General features: G+C 41.1%; 1 protein-coding gene across 2 annotated transcripts in view; it reads right to left on the reverse strand.

The window, feature by feature from the left end:
- Positions 1–18,282, reverse strand: part of fap (fibroblast activation protein, alpha) — an 83,507-nt gene that overhangs the window by 52,438 nt on the left and 12,787 nt on the right. For both annotated transcript variants that reach the window (XM_043693869.2, XM_043693870.2), the window contains 2 exons: positions 11,053–11,145; positions 533–627 (listed from right to left, as the gene is read on the reverse strand). In XM_043693869.2, the coding sequence (XP_043549804.2) occupies positions 533–627; positions 11,053–11,145 (188 nt within the window). The remainder of the gene's footprint in view (positions 1–532; positions 628–11,052; positions 11,146–18,282) is intronic.

Raw genomic sequence — 18,282 nt, forward strand, 5'->3', positions numbered from 1 at the left:
TGGGGGGGATGGAGTTTGTCCAAATTACGAAAATGTTTGAGCATGCACCAACTACATCATCATTGCAGAGTGCTACAGGCTAGCTTGCTACTTGTGGATAGCCATTGCAGAGCATATGGTAAAAGCAGATGAGGACTCTGTTTAATCATATTTATTAATATTTGTTACTTATTATTCAAAAGTAACTGTCGTTGATGAGATTCATATTTTACGTGTGAGTCAACCATTCATGGTGTCTTTTGCTCATTGTATTGAGATGCATAGACAATTTTAAGAAACCATACTTTCCTGATTTCTCCATTCAATAATCTTTCCAGATACTTTTACATCTGTTGGTCCTACCCTAAAAATCTATGTTTCAATTAAATTTCACTATCTAACAATTACATTTTTAATCTGTTGAAATAAATTACCCATGTTCGCAAATTTACTTTGGTCTCTTGCCAATTTCATAACAAATGTTGTGGTAACATACCAGTGCAAGAACATAGGGTTCTTATCCTTTAAAATATAAGATAAGGAATGTACTTACAAATGTGGTGTTGGATATTATGTCAATTGTTTTCCCGGTTTCAACATTAATGATGACAACATTTCCTTCTTTGGTTTTATGTAAATATTCATTCTCTGAAAATATTAACAAAGCAATATAAATTTTCTGTTGTATAAATTATCTTATAAAGACAATGGATGGAATTTTCCCAGTTACAGTTAGTATCTTGTTGAGAGAGATTCATGGTGGCATTCAGGCAGTCTCGTTAGCACATCACTGACACATCTCTGCAGTTGGATAGATAAGAAATGCCCCAGTTCCCCAGCACTCAGAGGACTGCGGGAAATCAGGCACCATGATCGCAGTCATTAATATCTTTGTTAAAATGCACAGACACAAGAGCAGCAGACAAACTGATCAAAGTCACTCCGTAAGCTGGATCAAAGGTTGCAAGTATCCCACTAACGTTAACAGTACCATGCAAACTCTAGCATTCATGCATCTGGCTGTCTCCATGAACAGGGTAGAGACCACTATGGAGACTCACACCTGGATTCCATCACACTAGCCATTGGTGTTCAGCATTAATAGCAAGGAGAGAGAGGAAAAGATGTTTCCAAGAATAAAAGAGACTAGGACCCAAGGGCATAGCCTCAAAGTGAAGTGACAACTTTTTAGAATTGAGATCAAGAGGAATTTCTTCAGACAGAGGGCAATGAATTTATGGAACTGATTGTCACAGAGGGATATGGAGGCCAAGTCATTGAATGTAATCAGGGCAGAGATAGATAGGTTCATGATTCATAGTTATGAGAAGAAATCAGGAGGATAGGGTTGAGAAATATATCACTCATGATCAAATGGTGGAGCAGGTTCAATGGGCTGAATTGCCTAATTCATCTCCTGTAGTCTATGGTTTTAAGAGTAAAGCTGCACAAAGCACTGCCTCCTGCTGGTTCAACACAATCCTTAAGGATGTTAAAGCATTTCAGGGCAATTTAACAGTCTATGTGCATTCTAAAACATTTTAGAAGGATGGTTGGCATTGGAAGTTATCAAAAAGAGGTTCCTCAGAATTCTTTTCAATGTGATGGCTAACAAGACAACACTTGGATCTGATATACTGATCAAAACCATAACTGCTACCTAACCTTAGTGCCATGCAATATGAATTCACTGGCTCACTGACAGCTGCTTTTCCAACTAGTAGTCAGAGGAAAAGCAATGTATAGACACTTTAAAGTGAACCGCCTGAAAATATCAGGCATATGGTTAGACAGATAATGAGCCATTCATTTAGTAAAACAAAAAGTCACAGGCAGCAAAAACAGCAAGTCCTCCTGTCCTTTATTCTAAGTAGGGGCTGCTTATCAGATTACCAAAGAACTTTAAACAGTTATATGAAATCAAAACCTAGCTCATTCATCCTGGAAGCAGGTCTCCATTAGATTATTCCAGGTTTCGGGACTCAACAATGCTCTGCTCTGTCACACTATACTTAAGAGGGAAATCAGGAGGGCAAAAAGGGGACATGAGATAGCTTTGGCAAATAGAATTAAGGAGAATCCAAAGGATTTTTACAAATACATTAAGGACAAAGGTGTAACTAGGGAGAGAACAGGGCCCCTCAAAGATCAGAAAGTCAGCCTTTGTGTGGAGCCGCAGAAAATGAGGGAGATACTAAACGAGTATTTTGCATTAGTATTTACTGTGGAAGAGGATATGGAAGATACAGAATGTAGGGAAATAAATGGTGACACCTTGCAAAATGTCCATATTACAGAGGAGAAAGTGCTAGATGACTTGAAACGCATAAAGGTGGATAAATTCCCAGGACCTGATCAGGTGTACCCTAGAACTCTGTGGGAAGCTAGAGAAGTGATTGCTGAGCCTCTTGCTGAGATGTTTGTATCATCGATAATCAAAGGCGATGTGCTGGAAGACTGGAGGTTGGCAAACGTGGTGCCACTGTTTAAAAAGGGTGGTAAGGACAAGCCAGGGAACTAAAGACCAATGAGCCTGACCTCAGTGGTGGGCAAGTTGTTGGAGGGAATCCTGAGGGACAGGATGTACATGTATTTGGAAAAGCAAGGACTGATTAGGGTTAGTCAACATGACTTTGTGCATGGGAAATCATGTCTCACAAACTTGATTGAATTTTTTGAAGAAGTAACAAGGAGGATTGATGAGGGCAGAGCATTCGATGTGATCTATATGGACATCAGTAAGGCGTTCGACACGGTTCCCCATGGGAGACTGATTAGCAAGGTTAGATCTCACGGAATACAGGGAGATCTAGCCATTGGGACACAGAACTGTTTCAAAGGTAGAAGACAGAGGGTGGTGATGGAGGGTTGTTTTTCAGACTAGAGGCCTGTGACCAGTGGAGTACCACAAGGATCGGTGCTGGGTCCTCTACTTTTTATCATTTACATAAATGATTTGGATGTGAGCATAAGAGGTACAGTTAGTGAGTTTGCAGATGACACCAAAATTGGAGGTATAGTGGACAGCAAAGAAGGTTACCTCAGATTACAACAGGATCTTGACCAGATGTGCCAATGGGCTGAGAAGTGGCAGATGGAGTTTAATTCAGATAAATGCGAGGTGCTGCATTTTGGGAAAGCAAATCTTAGCAGGACTTATACACTTAATGGTAAGGTCCTAGGGAGTGTTGCTGAACAAAGAGACCTTGGAGTGCAGGTTCATAGCTCCTTGAAAATGGAATTGCAGGTGGATAGGATAGTGAAGAAGGCATTTGGTATGCTTTCTTTTATTGGTCAGAGTATTGAGTAAAGGAGTTGGGAGGTCATGTTGTGGCTGTACAGGATATTGGTTAGGCCCCTGTTGGAATATTGCGTGCAATTCTGGACTCCATCCTATCAGAAAGATATTGTGAAACTTGAAAGGGTTCAGAAAAGATTTACGAGGATGCTGCCAGGGTTGGAGAATTTGAGCTATAGGGAGAGGCTGAACAAGCTGGGGCTGTTTTCCCTGAAGCGTCGGAGGTTGAGGGGTGACCTTAGAGGTTTACAAAATTATGAGGAGCATGGATAGGATAAATAGACAAAGTATTTTCCCTGGGGTCGGGGAGTCCAGAACTAGAGGGCATAGGTTTAGGGTGAGAGGGGAAAGATATAAAAGTGACCTAAGGGGCTGCCAGAGGAAGTAGGGGAGGCTGGTACAATTGCAACATTTAAGAGGCATTTGGATGGGTATATGAATAGGAAGGGTTTGGAGGGATATGGGCCGGGTGCTGGCAGGTGGGACTAGATTGGGTTGGGATATCTGGTTGGCATGGACGGGTTGGACCGAAAGGTCTGTTCCCGTGCTGTACATCTCTATGACTATCTTGGACAGCCATCCTCATCAATGTGCTGATTCTTATCTTCATCCAGTGGAGATTGCTGTTAATCCTCCATTTTGTCTGCATCCAGGAAATGATTCCTTTGTCCGCTCCAGTTGTGAAAGGCACTACATGCCACAGTAAAGTGGCACAATCTTTCTTAGCTGTATTGCAAGGCTCTAGCTGGCGCAGTCCAGGCATCAAACCACATCCTAAGGAGGCCTATGGTCTGCTCCATAATGGCCTCAATGGAAGCATGAGTAAAACTATATTTTCATTCTACAGGAGTCTGAGGATTTGATTAAGGTGTCATGAACCATGTACCCTTTATCTCCCAGACCACAAGGACCTTAGAAGGATAAGGAACCTCTATGGCAGCTCCCCAGACATTCAGACCAGACCTCCAAGATCTGGCATTGATAGTCATGTACAATTTGAACATTGATGGAGTGGAAGCATTTTCTGTTGATAAAGTCTGCAGGTTCAAAAAGTGTGGCACTGGAAAGGCACAGCAGGTCAGGCAGCATCCGAGGAGCAGGAAAAATCGACATTTCGAGCATAAGCTCTTCATCAGAAATGTTGGTGACAGGATTTTGTCACTGAATTTGAGCTTTCATATTTAAGTCAAAAATAAAGGAATGGATTAGATTACTTACGGTGTGGAAACAGGCCCTTCGGCCCAACAAGTCCACACCGACCCACTGAAGCGCACCCAGACCCATTCCCCTACATTTACCCTTGCACCTAACACTACGGGCAATTTAGCGTGGCCAATTCACCTGACCTGCACATTTTTGGACTGTGGGAGGAAACCGGAGCATCCAGAGGAAACCCACGCAGACACGGGAAGAACGTGCAAACTCCACACAGTCAGTCGCCTGAGGCGGGAATTGAACCCGGGTCTCTGGCGCTGTGAGGCAGCAGTGCTAACCACTGGAGGAGGTCAAGTGAGCTGTTTTGAGTATAACTGATAGCAAACCAAGTTGGTTTGGTTGTTGAAAGTTTTGCAGGCGCAGGTTGGAGTGGGGGAGCTTGCTGGCAAGGTTCTACATAGAACATAGAACATAGAAGAATACAGCGCAGTACAGGCCCTTTGGCCCTCGATGTTGCGCCGATCCAAGCCCACCTAACCTATACTAACCCACTATCCTCCATATACCTATCCAATGCCCGCTTAAATGCCCATAAAGAGGGAGAGTCCACCACTGCTGCTGGCAGGGCATTCCATGAACTTACGACTCGCTGAGTGAAGAACCTACCCCTAACTTCAGTCCTATATCTACCCCCCCTTAATTTAAAGCTATGCCCCCTTGTAATACCCGACTCCATACGCGGGAAAAGGTTCACACTGTCAACCCTATCTAACCCCCTAATCATCTTGTACACCTCAATCAAGTCACCCCTAAACCTTCTTTTCTCTAATGAAAACAGCCCCAAGTGTCTCAGTCTATCCTCATACGATCTTCCTTCCATACCAGGCAACATCCTGGTAAACCTCCTCTGCACCCGTTCCAGTGCCTCCACATCCTTCCTATAGTATGGCGACCAAAACTGCACACAATATTCCAGATGCGGCCGCACCAGAGTTTTATACAACTGCATCATGACCTCAGGACTCCGGAACTCAATTCCTCTACCAATAAAAGCCAGTACGCCATATGCCTTCCTCACCGCACTATTTACCTGGGTGGCAACTTTCAGAGATCTGTGTACATGGACACCAAGATCCCTCTGCTCATCCACACTACCAAGTATCCGACCATTAGCCCAGTACCCCATCTTTTTGTTATTCTTCCCAAAGTGAATCACCTCACACTTAGCTACATTGAATTCCATTTGCCACCTTTCTGCCCAGCTCTGCAGCTTCTCTATATCCTGCTGTAACCTGCCACATCCTTCCTCACTGTCAACAACTCCTCCGACTTTCGTATCATCCGCAAACTTGCTCACCCAACCTTCTAACCCCTCTTCCAGGTCATTTATAAAAATGACAAACAGCAATGGTCCCAAAACAGATCCTTGCGGAACACCGCTAGTGACGGCACTCCATGAAGAAACTTTGCCATCAACTACTACCCTCTGTCTTCTTCCATCCAGCCAATTCCTAATCCAAACCTCCAACTCACCCTCAATGCCATATCTCCGTATTTTCTGCAGTAGCCTACCATGGGGAACCTTATCAAACGCCTTACTAAAATCCATATATACATCTACCGCTTTCCCCTCATCAACCTCCTTCGTCACCTTTTCAAAGAATTCAATAAGATTTGTGAGGCACGACCTGCCCTTCACAAAACCATGCTGACTATCCTTGATCACATTATTCCTATCCAGATGTGCATAAATCCTATCCCTTACAATTCTCTCTAAGACTTTGCCCACAACAGAAGTGAGACTCACCGGCCTATAGTTACTAGGGTTATCCCTACTCCCCTTTTTGAACAAGGGAACCACATTTGCTATCCTCCAGTCTTCTGGCACTACTCCTGTAGACAAAGAGGACATAAAAATCAAGGCCAATGGCTCTGCAATCTCCTCCCTTGCTTCCCAGAGAATCCTAGGATAAATGCCATCAGGCCCAGGGGACTTATCTATTTTCACCTTTTCCAGGATTTCCAACACCTCTTCTCTACATACCTCAAAGCCATCCATTCTACTTATTTGTGACTCAGTATTCACATCGACGACAATGCCCTGTTCCTGAGTAAATACTGAAGAAAAGTATTCATTCAGTGTCTCCCCAATCTCTTCCGCCTCCACACGCAACTTCCCACTACTATCCTTGACTGGACCTATTCCTACCCTAGTCATTCTTTTATTCCTAACATACCTATAGAAAGCCTTAGGGTTTTCCCTAATCCTACCGACTAAGGACCTTTCATGTCCCCTCCTTGCTGCTCTTAGCTCTCTCTTCAGGTCCTTCCTGGCTACCCTATAACTCTCAATCGCCCCAATTGAACCTTCACGTCTCATCTTGAGATAGGCCGCCCTCTTCCATTTAACAAGGGATTCCAATTCCTTATTAAACCACGGCTCCCTCGCACGACCCTTTCCTCCCTGCCTGACAGGTACATAATTATCAAGGACATTCAATAGTTGCTCCTTGAACAAGCTCCACATATCATTTACACTCTTGCCTTGGAGTCTACTTTTCCAAGCCACACATCCTAAGTCATGCCTCACCGCATCATAATTTCCCTGACCCCAGCTATAACTCTTGCCCTGTAGTGCACACTTATCCCTCTCCATCACGAGAGTAAAAATCACCGAATTATGGTCACTATCCCCAAAGTGCTCACCTACCTCTAATTCTAACACCTGGCCTGGTTCGTTACCCAGAACCAAATCCAGTATGGCCTCACCTCTTGTTGGCCTGTCTACATATTGTGTCAGGAAACTCTCCTGCACACATTGAACAAACACTGACCCATCTAACGAACTTGAGCTATAGCTTTCCCAATCAATATCAGGAAAGTTAAAGTCCCCCATAACCACCACCCTATTACTGTCACTCATCTCCTGAATCACCTTCCCTATCCTTTCTTCTACGTTTCTAGGACTATTGGGAGGCCTGTAAAAGACTCCTAACAGGGTGACCTCACCTTTCCTATTCCGAACCTCAGCCCAAACTACCTCAGATGGCAAGTCCTCATCCATCGTCCTTTCCACCACTGTAATACTATCTTTGACAAGCAATGCCACACCTCCCCCTCTTTTACCCCCACCTCTGACCCTACTAAAACATTTAAATCCTGGAACCTGCAACAGCCAATCCTGTCCCTGTTCTAGCCATGTCTCCGTAATAGCCACAACATCGAAGTCCCAGGTGCCAACCCACGCTGCAAGTTCACCTACCTTATTTCGTATACTTCTTGCATTGAAATATACACACTTCAAGCCACTTTCCTGTTTACAGACACCCTCCTTGGAAATTGATGCCATGTTCCTAACCTCCCTACACTCCAGGCCCTGCACCCTGAAGCTACAATCTGGGTTCTTTTACTGAGAACAAGGTGCAAGGTATTCACAGCTGTACACAATCGCCAAAGTAGTTGTGACAACAAACGGGCTGATATTGCACAAATTATGCTCCCGATTCATGAGCGCACAGCAAAGAATTGGGAAAATATCTGACTTCACAAACCAAACTTGGGTAAGAAGTGGTTTAAAACTGAAGTCAGAGTGACTGCGCTAGAATCAGTGTGGAGTCAACCACAGGGGTTGTTAGGTGATAATGTGGGCTTTTGAAGGGGCCAGCCTTAGTGCTCTGAACTTTGTTCCAGTTGTAATAAAACATTGGACAGCAGAAGTGAAATTCAGTGCAACTTCTGTTAATGGCGAACATCAATCTTGTTGCAACTGCAGGGCACTTGCATTGCTCAACTTTTTTCTCAAACTCCAGAGATATCTACCTCAACCTGAGGGCACTTTTGAGGACCATTAAAGAGTTTGCTTGATTATACAGTGAGAAATGATTTGCTCATAGTAACCATTATCCTGCAGGATGGTTTTGAATTTCAATACGGATTTGATGCTAGGTGTATAGGCTGCATATCCCAAAGTCTACAGGATCATGTCAAACTACATATCTCTTGGGCTGTTCTTAACATGCAAGATATTAATTGTTGCCAACCCACCCACACTTGCAAAACCGAAAACAGTGTCTAACATTAGATGTGGCTTTACAATTGGACAGAATTTACTAAATAATCCCAAGTTTGTTATGAATTACACTGACAAACAATTTATCATAGTCAGTCAGGTTCACCGTGTGCATACTTCCAAGTATAGGAAGCTTTATATATTAATGTCCAGGGCCATGTTCTTTGCAAATGGAGAGAATACATTATGCTTATTTCATTCAACAAGACAGTGACAGCCATTCAAAAGTTCATTTTTTGATGCAATGCCTTGACCAGAGTCAATCTGTCTAATTTAAAAAATAAACACAGTTTGGCAGTTAAGTGTCAGTCTTCATTAATTAGTATGTTTTTTATTGCAATGCCTCCAGATCCACTAGTTCACTAATCAACAGTGTGCTTTCATGCAGTATGACCATTTATTTTCTCTTTATATTAGTACTTCTTGAGACATGTCCCATTGAGTGCTAGATGAGAAGCTTTCCTCCCTTTTCAGCAATATGCAAACTCTTGCTTGTGGCTTTTGTTGTATGATTCTAACCAAAGGTATTTTGATAGAGGATGTGAATTGGATGAGACAGTAGTAGGTGGTGGATCCATAAGGAGATGGGAAAGTTGTGGAAGTGGGGTCTTTAATTTGTACTGTCACAGTCTCTCCACTTTCAACCTCTCCTTTCAGACCTCCACCACACCCCCTCCCCTCCCACCACCCACCTTCTCTTTCCTCGTCTTGATCTGTTTTCAAACCAAGAGGCACTACAACAACTGTCTCTATACCTGGGTCAAGTAATTTACATTCCTCCTTGACTCTATTTGCAAACTGTCAAGAAATGTCTCAGAGGCCATCAATTGTGTCGAAGAAAGATTTGATGAAAAACAATGCCTCCCATGAAACTTGTGGAGTGACTTTTTGATTAGCCAAGGTTCAGGCACCATTTGATACATGCACACTAGGGCTTTGATGTGGAATTTATTAATTCATGGGCTCAGTCTACATGGTGCAAGTTTCCAATCCAGGAATCTCATCAGAAGTTGTGGTTGTGTGATATCAGGATAGCGTCCATTGAAGCTTATCCAGCTTACATTGTGGATGTTGCATGTGCACCATTTTACAGCTGCAATATCAGCTCGGATGGGGTCAGTGGTTTATTGCGCCAAGGTCTTTTGGCCAATAAATCTGAACTGACCCAAGTGATTGGTTTACACACGCTAGCAAATTCTTTGCTTTATATTGGGTCCATTTATGAAAGATTTTATCTCATAAGGAAATAGGTCCAAATTATTTTGAGTTTGTTTGAATTTGTAGTCAGCTCTTTGTGATTGGTTCAGATCTGTCAAGGCTGAGCAAACAGCTCACTGGGGCATTGTGACTGGGCCAGACACTGACACTTACATAACACACAAACACACACTTTCTGTATCTTCCAAACACAGACCAGAGATTGAATTGGCACTTTCTGAATCTGTATGACACATTAGCACACATAGCATAAATGTAAATACAATGCAATCAAGAGGTATGATCAATCCCTTTTATGTCCAGTTATTTATATAGCTCTTATTGAAAATCTTACAATTAAGGAACCAGCTTTTGGCATGAACCATTCCACTAAAGGTAATCAAGGTTACAGCATTAGAATAGGTTCTGTTCTCAGATCAATATCGAGAACATGCCATGAGCAGTTGTCAGACAAGGATTTTAATCAAGTCAACTCCAAATCATGGAACGTTTTGTAGCACAGAAAAGTAACAACCTGACCCAAAACGTGTACACCAACTGCACATTGAGCTACTCAGCCTAATCTCACTTGACTGCAAATTTTCCATAGCCCTGTGGGTTTCATTGCTTGAGGTGCACACCCGTACAGCTTTTAAAGAGTTGAATGTTTCTGTCTGCACTACCTTTCAGGTTGAGTTTCAGATCCTGACCACATCTTTGGGGAAAACAGGACTTCCTCATCATCCCTTCTAACACTTCAAATCTATTGCTCCATCATTGACCTTATTGCTGAAAGGAATAGGCCCTTCCTATTTACTCAAGCCATGGTCCTCACAATTTTGTACATCTCAATCAAGTCATCTTTCAGGCTCATCTGTTCCAATGAAATCAATCCCACACTATCCAAACTTTTCCCTCAGCTACATTTTTTTCAGTTCTGACATCTTTCTAAACCTCTGAGCAGAACTGCACAAGGTGCTTAAAATGCGACCTAACTAATGGTTTGTACAGTCCTAGCATAACCTTATATTCTGTACCTTGGTAAACAAAAGTTTGCGTTCTAAATGCTTTAACCACCTTAACAAACTATCTCGCTACCTTCAGGGATCTATGGACATTCACTCCACTTCCTCTATACGTCTCAGCTGTATGTTTTTTATGCTATTATTTTTAAAGCAAGAACAATGTCTGTTTTAATTTATTCTTTTTAAACACAATTCAATTTGTATTCATTAAATTTCCTACTTTTCTGTAATTTTAGTTAGGCTGTCCTTTGAAATCACACAATTTTGGAGTCAGTGTAATCATGAAAATATAGCTAATTAAATCATGATTTAATTGCTTAAGTAATTACCTGATATCCACTTCAGGCTGTAAGATTTGTAAATATAATTTCCACTTAAGTAGTCCTCTAACTGAAACGTTTGTTGACGATCTTCTTGATTTTCTAATTCAAACATTGGAAAAGAAATAGTGGTTATTTTCAATATCAATCTTATATGTCAATAAATGTTGGGTAAACTGCACAGGAACTATTATATTGCTTAAAAAAGGAATTAATACAAGTGAGAAGTTGCATCATTATCATTAAATAATAGACTATGAAACCTCTCAGTGCAGTGTTCAAATGTTTCCAAAATGATCACACAAATGGAACAAAGTTTGAACACTAATTCTGATTGAACAAGTAATACATCTAGTTATGTCAATACGATCCTGTACTGACTCACTTTCATGGAAAAAATATAAAAGCATACTTCGGGAAAGAATAGTTAGCATCTCCCTCTGTTTATAAATGGACATGGGGGAAGAAATCTCGGTTTTCTGCACAGATGGAAGTGGGATGGAAAAGTTCAAGTATACATATCTCCAACTTGAATTTAGATAAATAGTTGCTCATAGGATGGAATTTCACTAGCTGGGCTAGAATTTGTTGCCCTGCTTCATTACCCTTGAAATGAATGTCTTGTTAATCCATTTCAGGGGTCAGTTAATATTTAACCACTATGCTGTATGTCTGGAGTTACATGTAGGCTAGTAAAGATGGCAAATTGCCTTTCTTACAGGGCATTAGTCAACCAGATGAGCATTGACAACAAAAAACAGTTGGTTAGCTTTCTTTTAATTTCAGATATTATAATTGAACTCAAATTTCACAATTGACCAGTGTGCAATTTTAACCCAGGTCCCCAGAGCAGCAGCCTAGGCACCTAGTTGAGTGAAATTACCACTACGCTACTGTGTCCCTGTGGTCACAGGAAATGAGTTATAGTTATTTTCAGTGTGTTGTATACTGCACTCATTATTCTTCACTTGCAGTGAAGCTCGGTTATTTTGGTAATTCTCTATGTTTGGTACTGCAATCCAACATCAACTTACATTTATGTACCACTTTGAATGAAGTAAAATGTCCCAACAGTGTTGACAAACAAAATTTGACACTGTCCCACACAAGGACATTTTTGGCAAGACGACTAAAGGCTGGTAAGAGAGGTAGCTTCCACAAAACAACTTTAAGGAGAAAAGTGAGGCAGAAATGTGAAGAGGCTTAGAAAGGAAATTCCAGAATTTAGGGCCTAGAGCTGATAGCACGATGGCTAATATTTCCCCAATACAGATCAGCGATGTGCATAAGGCTGAAACTTGACAAGTGCAGAGCTCCTAGAGGATTGAAAGGTTTGTGGGAATTATTGAGATGGGGAGAGACATGACACTGGAAAAATTTGAACATGTGAAAATAGCAAAATCTCAGCATTGTAAGAACCAAGGTCAATGAGCACAAGGGTAAGGATTGAATGGTGTGGCTATAAATCAAAGATCCAGCTGTTTGTTCTGCCGTAAGTTTGAAGTTAAACGCAGCGCTACTACTTTTGCATGATGACGCCAGGCAAACTCCTTAAATATTTTGACAGCCCTTCCAATGTGTTGTGCATACCAACTAGGAGGGTGTGGAGTTTCAAGAAATAGAACATAGAACATAGCAGCGCAGTACAGACCCTTTGGCTCTCGATGTTTCACTGACCTGTGAATCAACCTGAAGCCAATCTAACCCAACCTAACCTAGGATTTCCAGTGCCAAAAGGCTTCATCGTTGTTAAGGGATACAACGAAAATGCCAGACAACAGCACATAAATTGACTCTTTCAGGCTGAAGTTTAAACCTGCTGGTGCTTGAGCTGACTCTAGGTAAAAAGGAAAGTGATGGATGGGAAAAAAATTCACATATTTCCATCAGTTCCCCCCAAAAGTCATTTGCGTTGCAAATAATGATCAGTTAGTGCTAAAAATCCTTGAGAAATTCAAGATGAAAATAGAAAAGTATGGCGGGGAGACTGAAAAGATTATCTAATGAACTATAACCACCACTGAGATATGAGTGGTCTGCCTTGTGAATGGATGTGACCCCCATCTCCAAGGCTTCGAACAGGATAAGTGGATTGGGAATGTGGAAGAGATTTAAGTGCGTGGTCTGACCTTGAAATTTCACAGATATTTTTAAGGAGTCATAAATGCAGTAAGATGTTGATCATCCTCTTTGTAAAGCTGTTGATTATGAGGTCACTTGTTCCATTTGAACAGCCCAGCTTGTAAAAAATGCCAGAGTAGGAAAGCAGAAGATCCTGTGATACTTTGAAAAAATAACTAGACTTTGGCCAATTACTGTATTATAGGCAGGGGATAATTTTATGAGCCCTTATCAGGCCAAAGTTTGCAATAATTAAAAAAAATCAGAGGATTAAAATTCTGCAGTGTCCTTAGGTAACCCACAAAGGAAATCATGCTTGTCACTCAGATGGTCAGAGTATACAAGGCCATACAGTCTGTCTTGTCTAGTCTAGTCAACAAAAATCAAAACTACACTGATCCCTTTCCCCAGCTGTTGGTCCATAGACCTGGAGGCTATGGAAATGCAAGTAAATATGCAAGTTCTGCTTAAATGTTGCAAGAGTTTCTGCCTCATCCCCACATTCAGGCAGTGAGTTCCACACTCCCATCATCCTCTGCATTAAAAACTCTTTCAACCCTTCTCTTAGCCTTCTAACTCTTACATTAAATCGGTGCACCCCCCGCCCCCAATTGTTGACCCCTTTTGACTCATAAAAAAGAGCCTATCTTACGCTATCTATGCTTCTCATAACCTTATTCACCATTAGCAGATCCTCTCTAAACTTTTGCTACACCAAGGAAAACAGCACAACCTAATCAACCTTCTCTCATCACTCAGAACCTCCAACCCAAACAGAATTCTGGTAAATCCCCTTCCATACCTTTTCTAGTGCAATATCATCCTTCCTATAATGTAGTTACCAGAATTGTATGCAGTAGTCCAGTTGTATCCTAACCAGCATTCTCTACAGTTCAATCATAGTCGAGGGGGCAGTAGGAAGAAGTGTCCTCGAGTTAGCGTTTGGCTTCAGCGGTGTAGAGGTCAGTGCCTCCTGTTCTTGTATTCTGTGCTTCAGCTAATAATGGCAAATATCTAAAAATCCTTCTTAACCACCTTATCTACTGTTCCCCTGCTATCTGTTCCTCAGCAGACATTGGATTTAGTAGGCCTAATAAGTGCGAACTGGACAGATTTCCTATTATGTCCTACATGCTTTATCAGTGGAGGAGGGCAAAGATATATTACATCTACACTGATTGAAATTTTGTTTGTTAGGTCAAAGGGATATCATCTCTCTTTCAACAAACTGCATTGCTGAGCTCCTTAGCCCCCAGAGTTGTGGGTGCCATGAACTAATTTGAAAACAGCTTCAAACATTTAAATTGAGGGACCAAATGATCCACTTCTACTTCAAATTCACACATTCTATTTAGTTCCAGGGATGGAGTAATCTCTAAAAGTTAAAAATTTCCAAGGAGTAAGGAAAACTTTAATAAATTGACTTACACTATTTAGAAGAACTATTGTGATATAAAATGAGGCAATGTTCTGCATAGCTCCTCTTTGTTTTGAAGATTGCAAAAGAGATTGTTGCTTGACCTAACTCTGGAGGACTATTAATTCTGTCTATTGATGCTTATTCTATACTAATTATATGAAGCAGAGACCTAAGCATTCTGCATAATTGTTCTGTCGCCAAACATGGAATTTAAATTTTAATTGCCTTTATCTTCACTGCTGCTTTGGGGGTGTCAATATTGATACTGAATGTAAATAGGCATGTGGGCAATATGACACTGATTTATAAGATTCATCCAACAAGACAATATAGGATTGTAACTAAATTAATAGATTGATGAATTGTGAAATGATGCCTTTTGGCAACAATGATATGGAGGTGCCAGTGTCGGACTGGAGTGGATAAAGTTAAAAAAAAATCACACAACACCAGGTTATAGTCCAACAGGTTTATTTGGAGTACACGCTTTTGGACCTATCTGATAAAGGAGCAGCGCTCTGAAAGCTTGTACTTCAAAATAAACCTGTTGGACTATAACCTGGTATTGTGTGATTTTTAACTTCTGGAAACAAGATTGAGAAAATGCAATTTAAGCTTTATAGCTCATTTTTAAGGGTTGGAAGAATAGATAAATCTGAAATTTGTGTACAGAATTTTTGAAGGTGTTGGACAAATTGGCAAGGCTGTTATAAAGCAAAATAGAACTTTGACTTTATAATAGGGTATTATATTGACGCACATAGTTCAGATATCTTCTTGTAAATCACTGAGAAGGCTTCAGATATTGTAGTTCAGATACTATACTAATTCTTGGAACCAAACTTTAATAAAGATTCAAAATCTTCAAGACATTGCAGCTTACCACAGGTTTACCACAGCTTACTCACAGAAATCAGTGACTTTAGTTACATGGAGAAAGTAAAGAAGCTGGCGTTGTTCACCATACTGGAGAAGGGAAAGTAGGAGGTCTTTGGCTGTAGACTTTTTCCCACAGGCTAATTTCCATTTCAGCACATGTACAAGAACCACAAAAGGTACTGCATTTGTTGATTTTTCAATCTTTAAGTCCAGGAGTGAATTGTTTTATAATTGATCTAATACTGCCTGTTCATTCTAAATGCCAAAGAAAACCAACTTTAACAAGATGGCCAGTGGCCAACTTTAACATACAAAGAAGCATTTTACTATTCCATCAGAAATCAAACCCCTACCACATAGTGAGGTTACCTCCTTGGGGGATTGTCGGGGGGGGTTCAGGGGTAAGAGGTAGGGGGCTGGGAAGGCAACCCGCTCAATCCCAGTAATTTTTCCCAGCAAGCTTCCTGTACAGTACTGGGTCTTTGACACTTAAGGTTTTCTTCTGTTTCCTGCTGAATTCAGATAGCCTCCATGCTGCTTTAGCAATTGTCACTATTCCTCGTATCATTGCTGGAGGTCTTCCTGAATTGCCAGCAACTCTCTGGGGCAGGTTACTCTTTTGCCTGCCAGTAACCCCTTAGAGTCATAGAGATGTACAGCATGGAAACAGACCCTTCGGTCCAACCCGTCCATGCCGACCAGATATCCCAACCCAATCTAGTCCCACCTGCCAGCACCCGGCCCATATCCCTCCAAACCCTTCCTATTCATTTACCTATCCAAATTCCTCTTAAATGTTGCAATTGTACCAGCCTCCACCACTTCCACCATCATCAGCTCATTCCATACATGTACCACCCTCTGCATGAAAAAGCTGTCTCTTAGGTTCCTTTTACATCTTTCCCCTCTCACCCTAAACCTGTAACTTCTAGTTCTGGACTCCCACCCCAGGGAGTTTATCTGTTTATCCTATCCATGCCCCTCATGATTTTATGAACCTCTATAAGGTCGCCTCTCAGTCTCTGCGCTCCAGGATAAACCACCCCAGCCTATTCAGCCTTTCCCTGTAGCTCAAATCCTCCAACTCTGGCAACATCCTTGTAAATCTTTTCTGAACCCTTTCAAGTTTCGCAGCATCCTTCTGATAGGAAGGAGACCAGAATTGCATGCAATATTCCAAAAGTGGCCTAACCAATGTCCTGTACAGCTGCAGCATGACCTCCCAACTCCTGTACTCAATACTCTAACCCAATAGAGGAAAGCATACCAAATGCCTTCTTCACTATCCTATCTACCTGCGACTCTACTGTCAAGGAACTATGAACCTGAACTCCAAGGTGTCTATGTTCAGCAACACTTTCTGGGACCTCACCATTAAGTGTATAAGTCCTGCTCTGATTTGCTTTTCCAAAGTGCAGCACCTCACATTTATCTAAATTAAACTCTATCTGCCACTCCTCAGCCCATTGGCCCATCTGATCAACATCCTGTTGTAATCTCAAGTAACCTTCTTCGCTGTCCACTACATCTCCAATTTTGGTGTCATCAGAAAACTTACTAACTATACCTTCTATGTTCACATTCAAATCATTTATATAAATGATAAAAAGCAATGGACCCAGCATCAATCCCTGTGGTACACCACTGGTCACAGGCCTCCAGTCTGAAAAACAACCCTCCACCACCTCTCTCTGTCTTCTACCTTCAAGCCAATTCTGTATCCAAGTGGTTAGTTCTCCCTGTAATCCATGAGACCTAAACTTGTTAACTAGTTTCCCATGGGGTGTCTTGTCAAACACCTTCTAACGCCTGCTAAAGAAGTGGTCTATAGTCAGGTCTGCTTTACAGCTGCATTTTCTTTAAGGTCTATACTTTAAGTGATTCATCTGGTTTGCTGAGTGTTGTAAATATGCATAGCTCACTATAATTTTCATGTGGAAGCCAAGATTAATTCTAACAATAAATCCAAGGCAAATAGCATTCTCACCCAATATTCACAAATGCGCAATTACCAAAACTGGCCTCCAGAGAGGAATGTATGAACAGGAATAGCCTTTCATCACTCAAGCCTATTCTACCATTCAAATGTGATCATGCCTAGCCGCAACCTAAATCCACACACCTGTTTTTGCCAAATCCCTTAATACCATTGGTTAACAATCTTAGACTTAAAATGAATAATTGATTCAGCATTGATTTTATTCATGAAAGAAAAGTTCCAAACCACTATTACTATTTCTGAAAACATTTCTAAATTTAGTCCATGAAGGCCTGATAATTTTTGAGGCTATGTCTCCTAATCCTAGACTCCACAAGTAGCAATAGTTTCCTTCCATCTAGCTTATCACTTCTACTTAACTTGGAAACTTAATCTCATAATCATCAACATCCTTGAAAAAATCATTCTTGCAATGATCAAGTTTTATCTGTTCATAGGGTTACACTACATAAAATAAAGGTAAACACCAACTCTGGGGTAGAATTATTTTCATACATTGATTAGTTTTTGCTTTATCTGTTCTGACAGATTCTTGATGCATGAACACTTATTCAAGATGTTGGAACATATAGATGACTCAATACTGTGTCAGTACTGTGTCAGTAACAGAACAGACACATAGCATACAAAGTTACAAAGTAGGAACTTACAGCAACAGACCTGTATAGTGCTGCCTTAAAACAGAAGTCATATTTCCTGCAAGGAACTTTACAGTTTAATTTCATAATTCACCGTACCTTTAGCACAAAATAACTTGTGACTAGAAACAATCTTTGCTATCTGTTTCTCAAAAACATTTATCATCTATGTGGAATGACCT

The sequence above is a fragment of the Chiloscyllium plagiosum genome, unplaced genomic scaffold (assembly GCF_037043375.1).
Source record: "Chiloscyllium plagiosum isolate Xiang-an unplaced genomic scaffold, Cpla_swu_hap1 HiC_scaffold_7, whole genome shotgun sequence".
In the NCBI taxonomy this organism is placed as follows: domain Eukaryota; kingdom Metazoa; phylum Chordata; class Chondrichthyes; order Orectolobiformes; family Hemiscylliidae; genus Chiloscyllium; species Chiloscyllium plagiosum.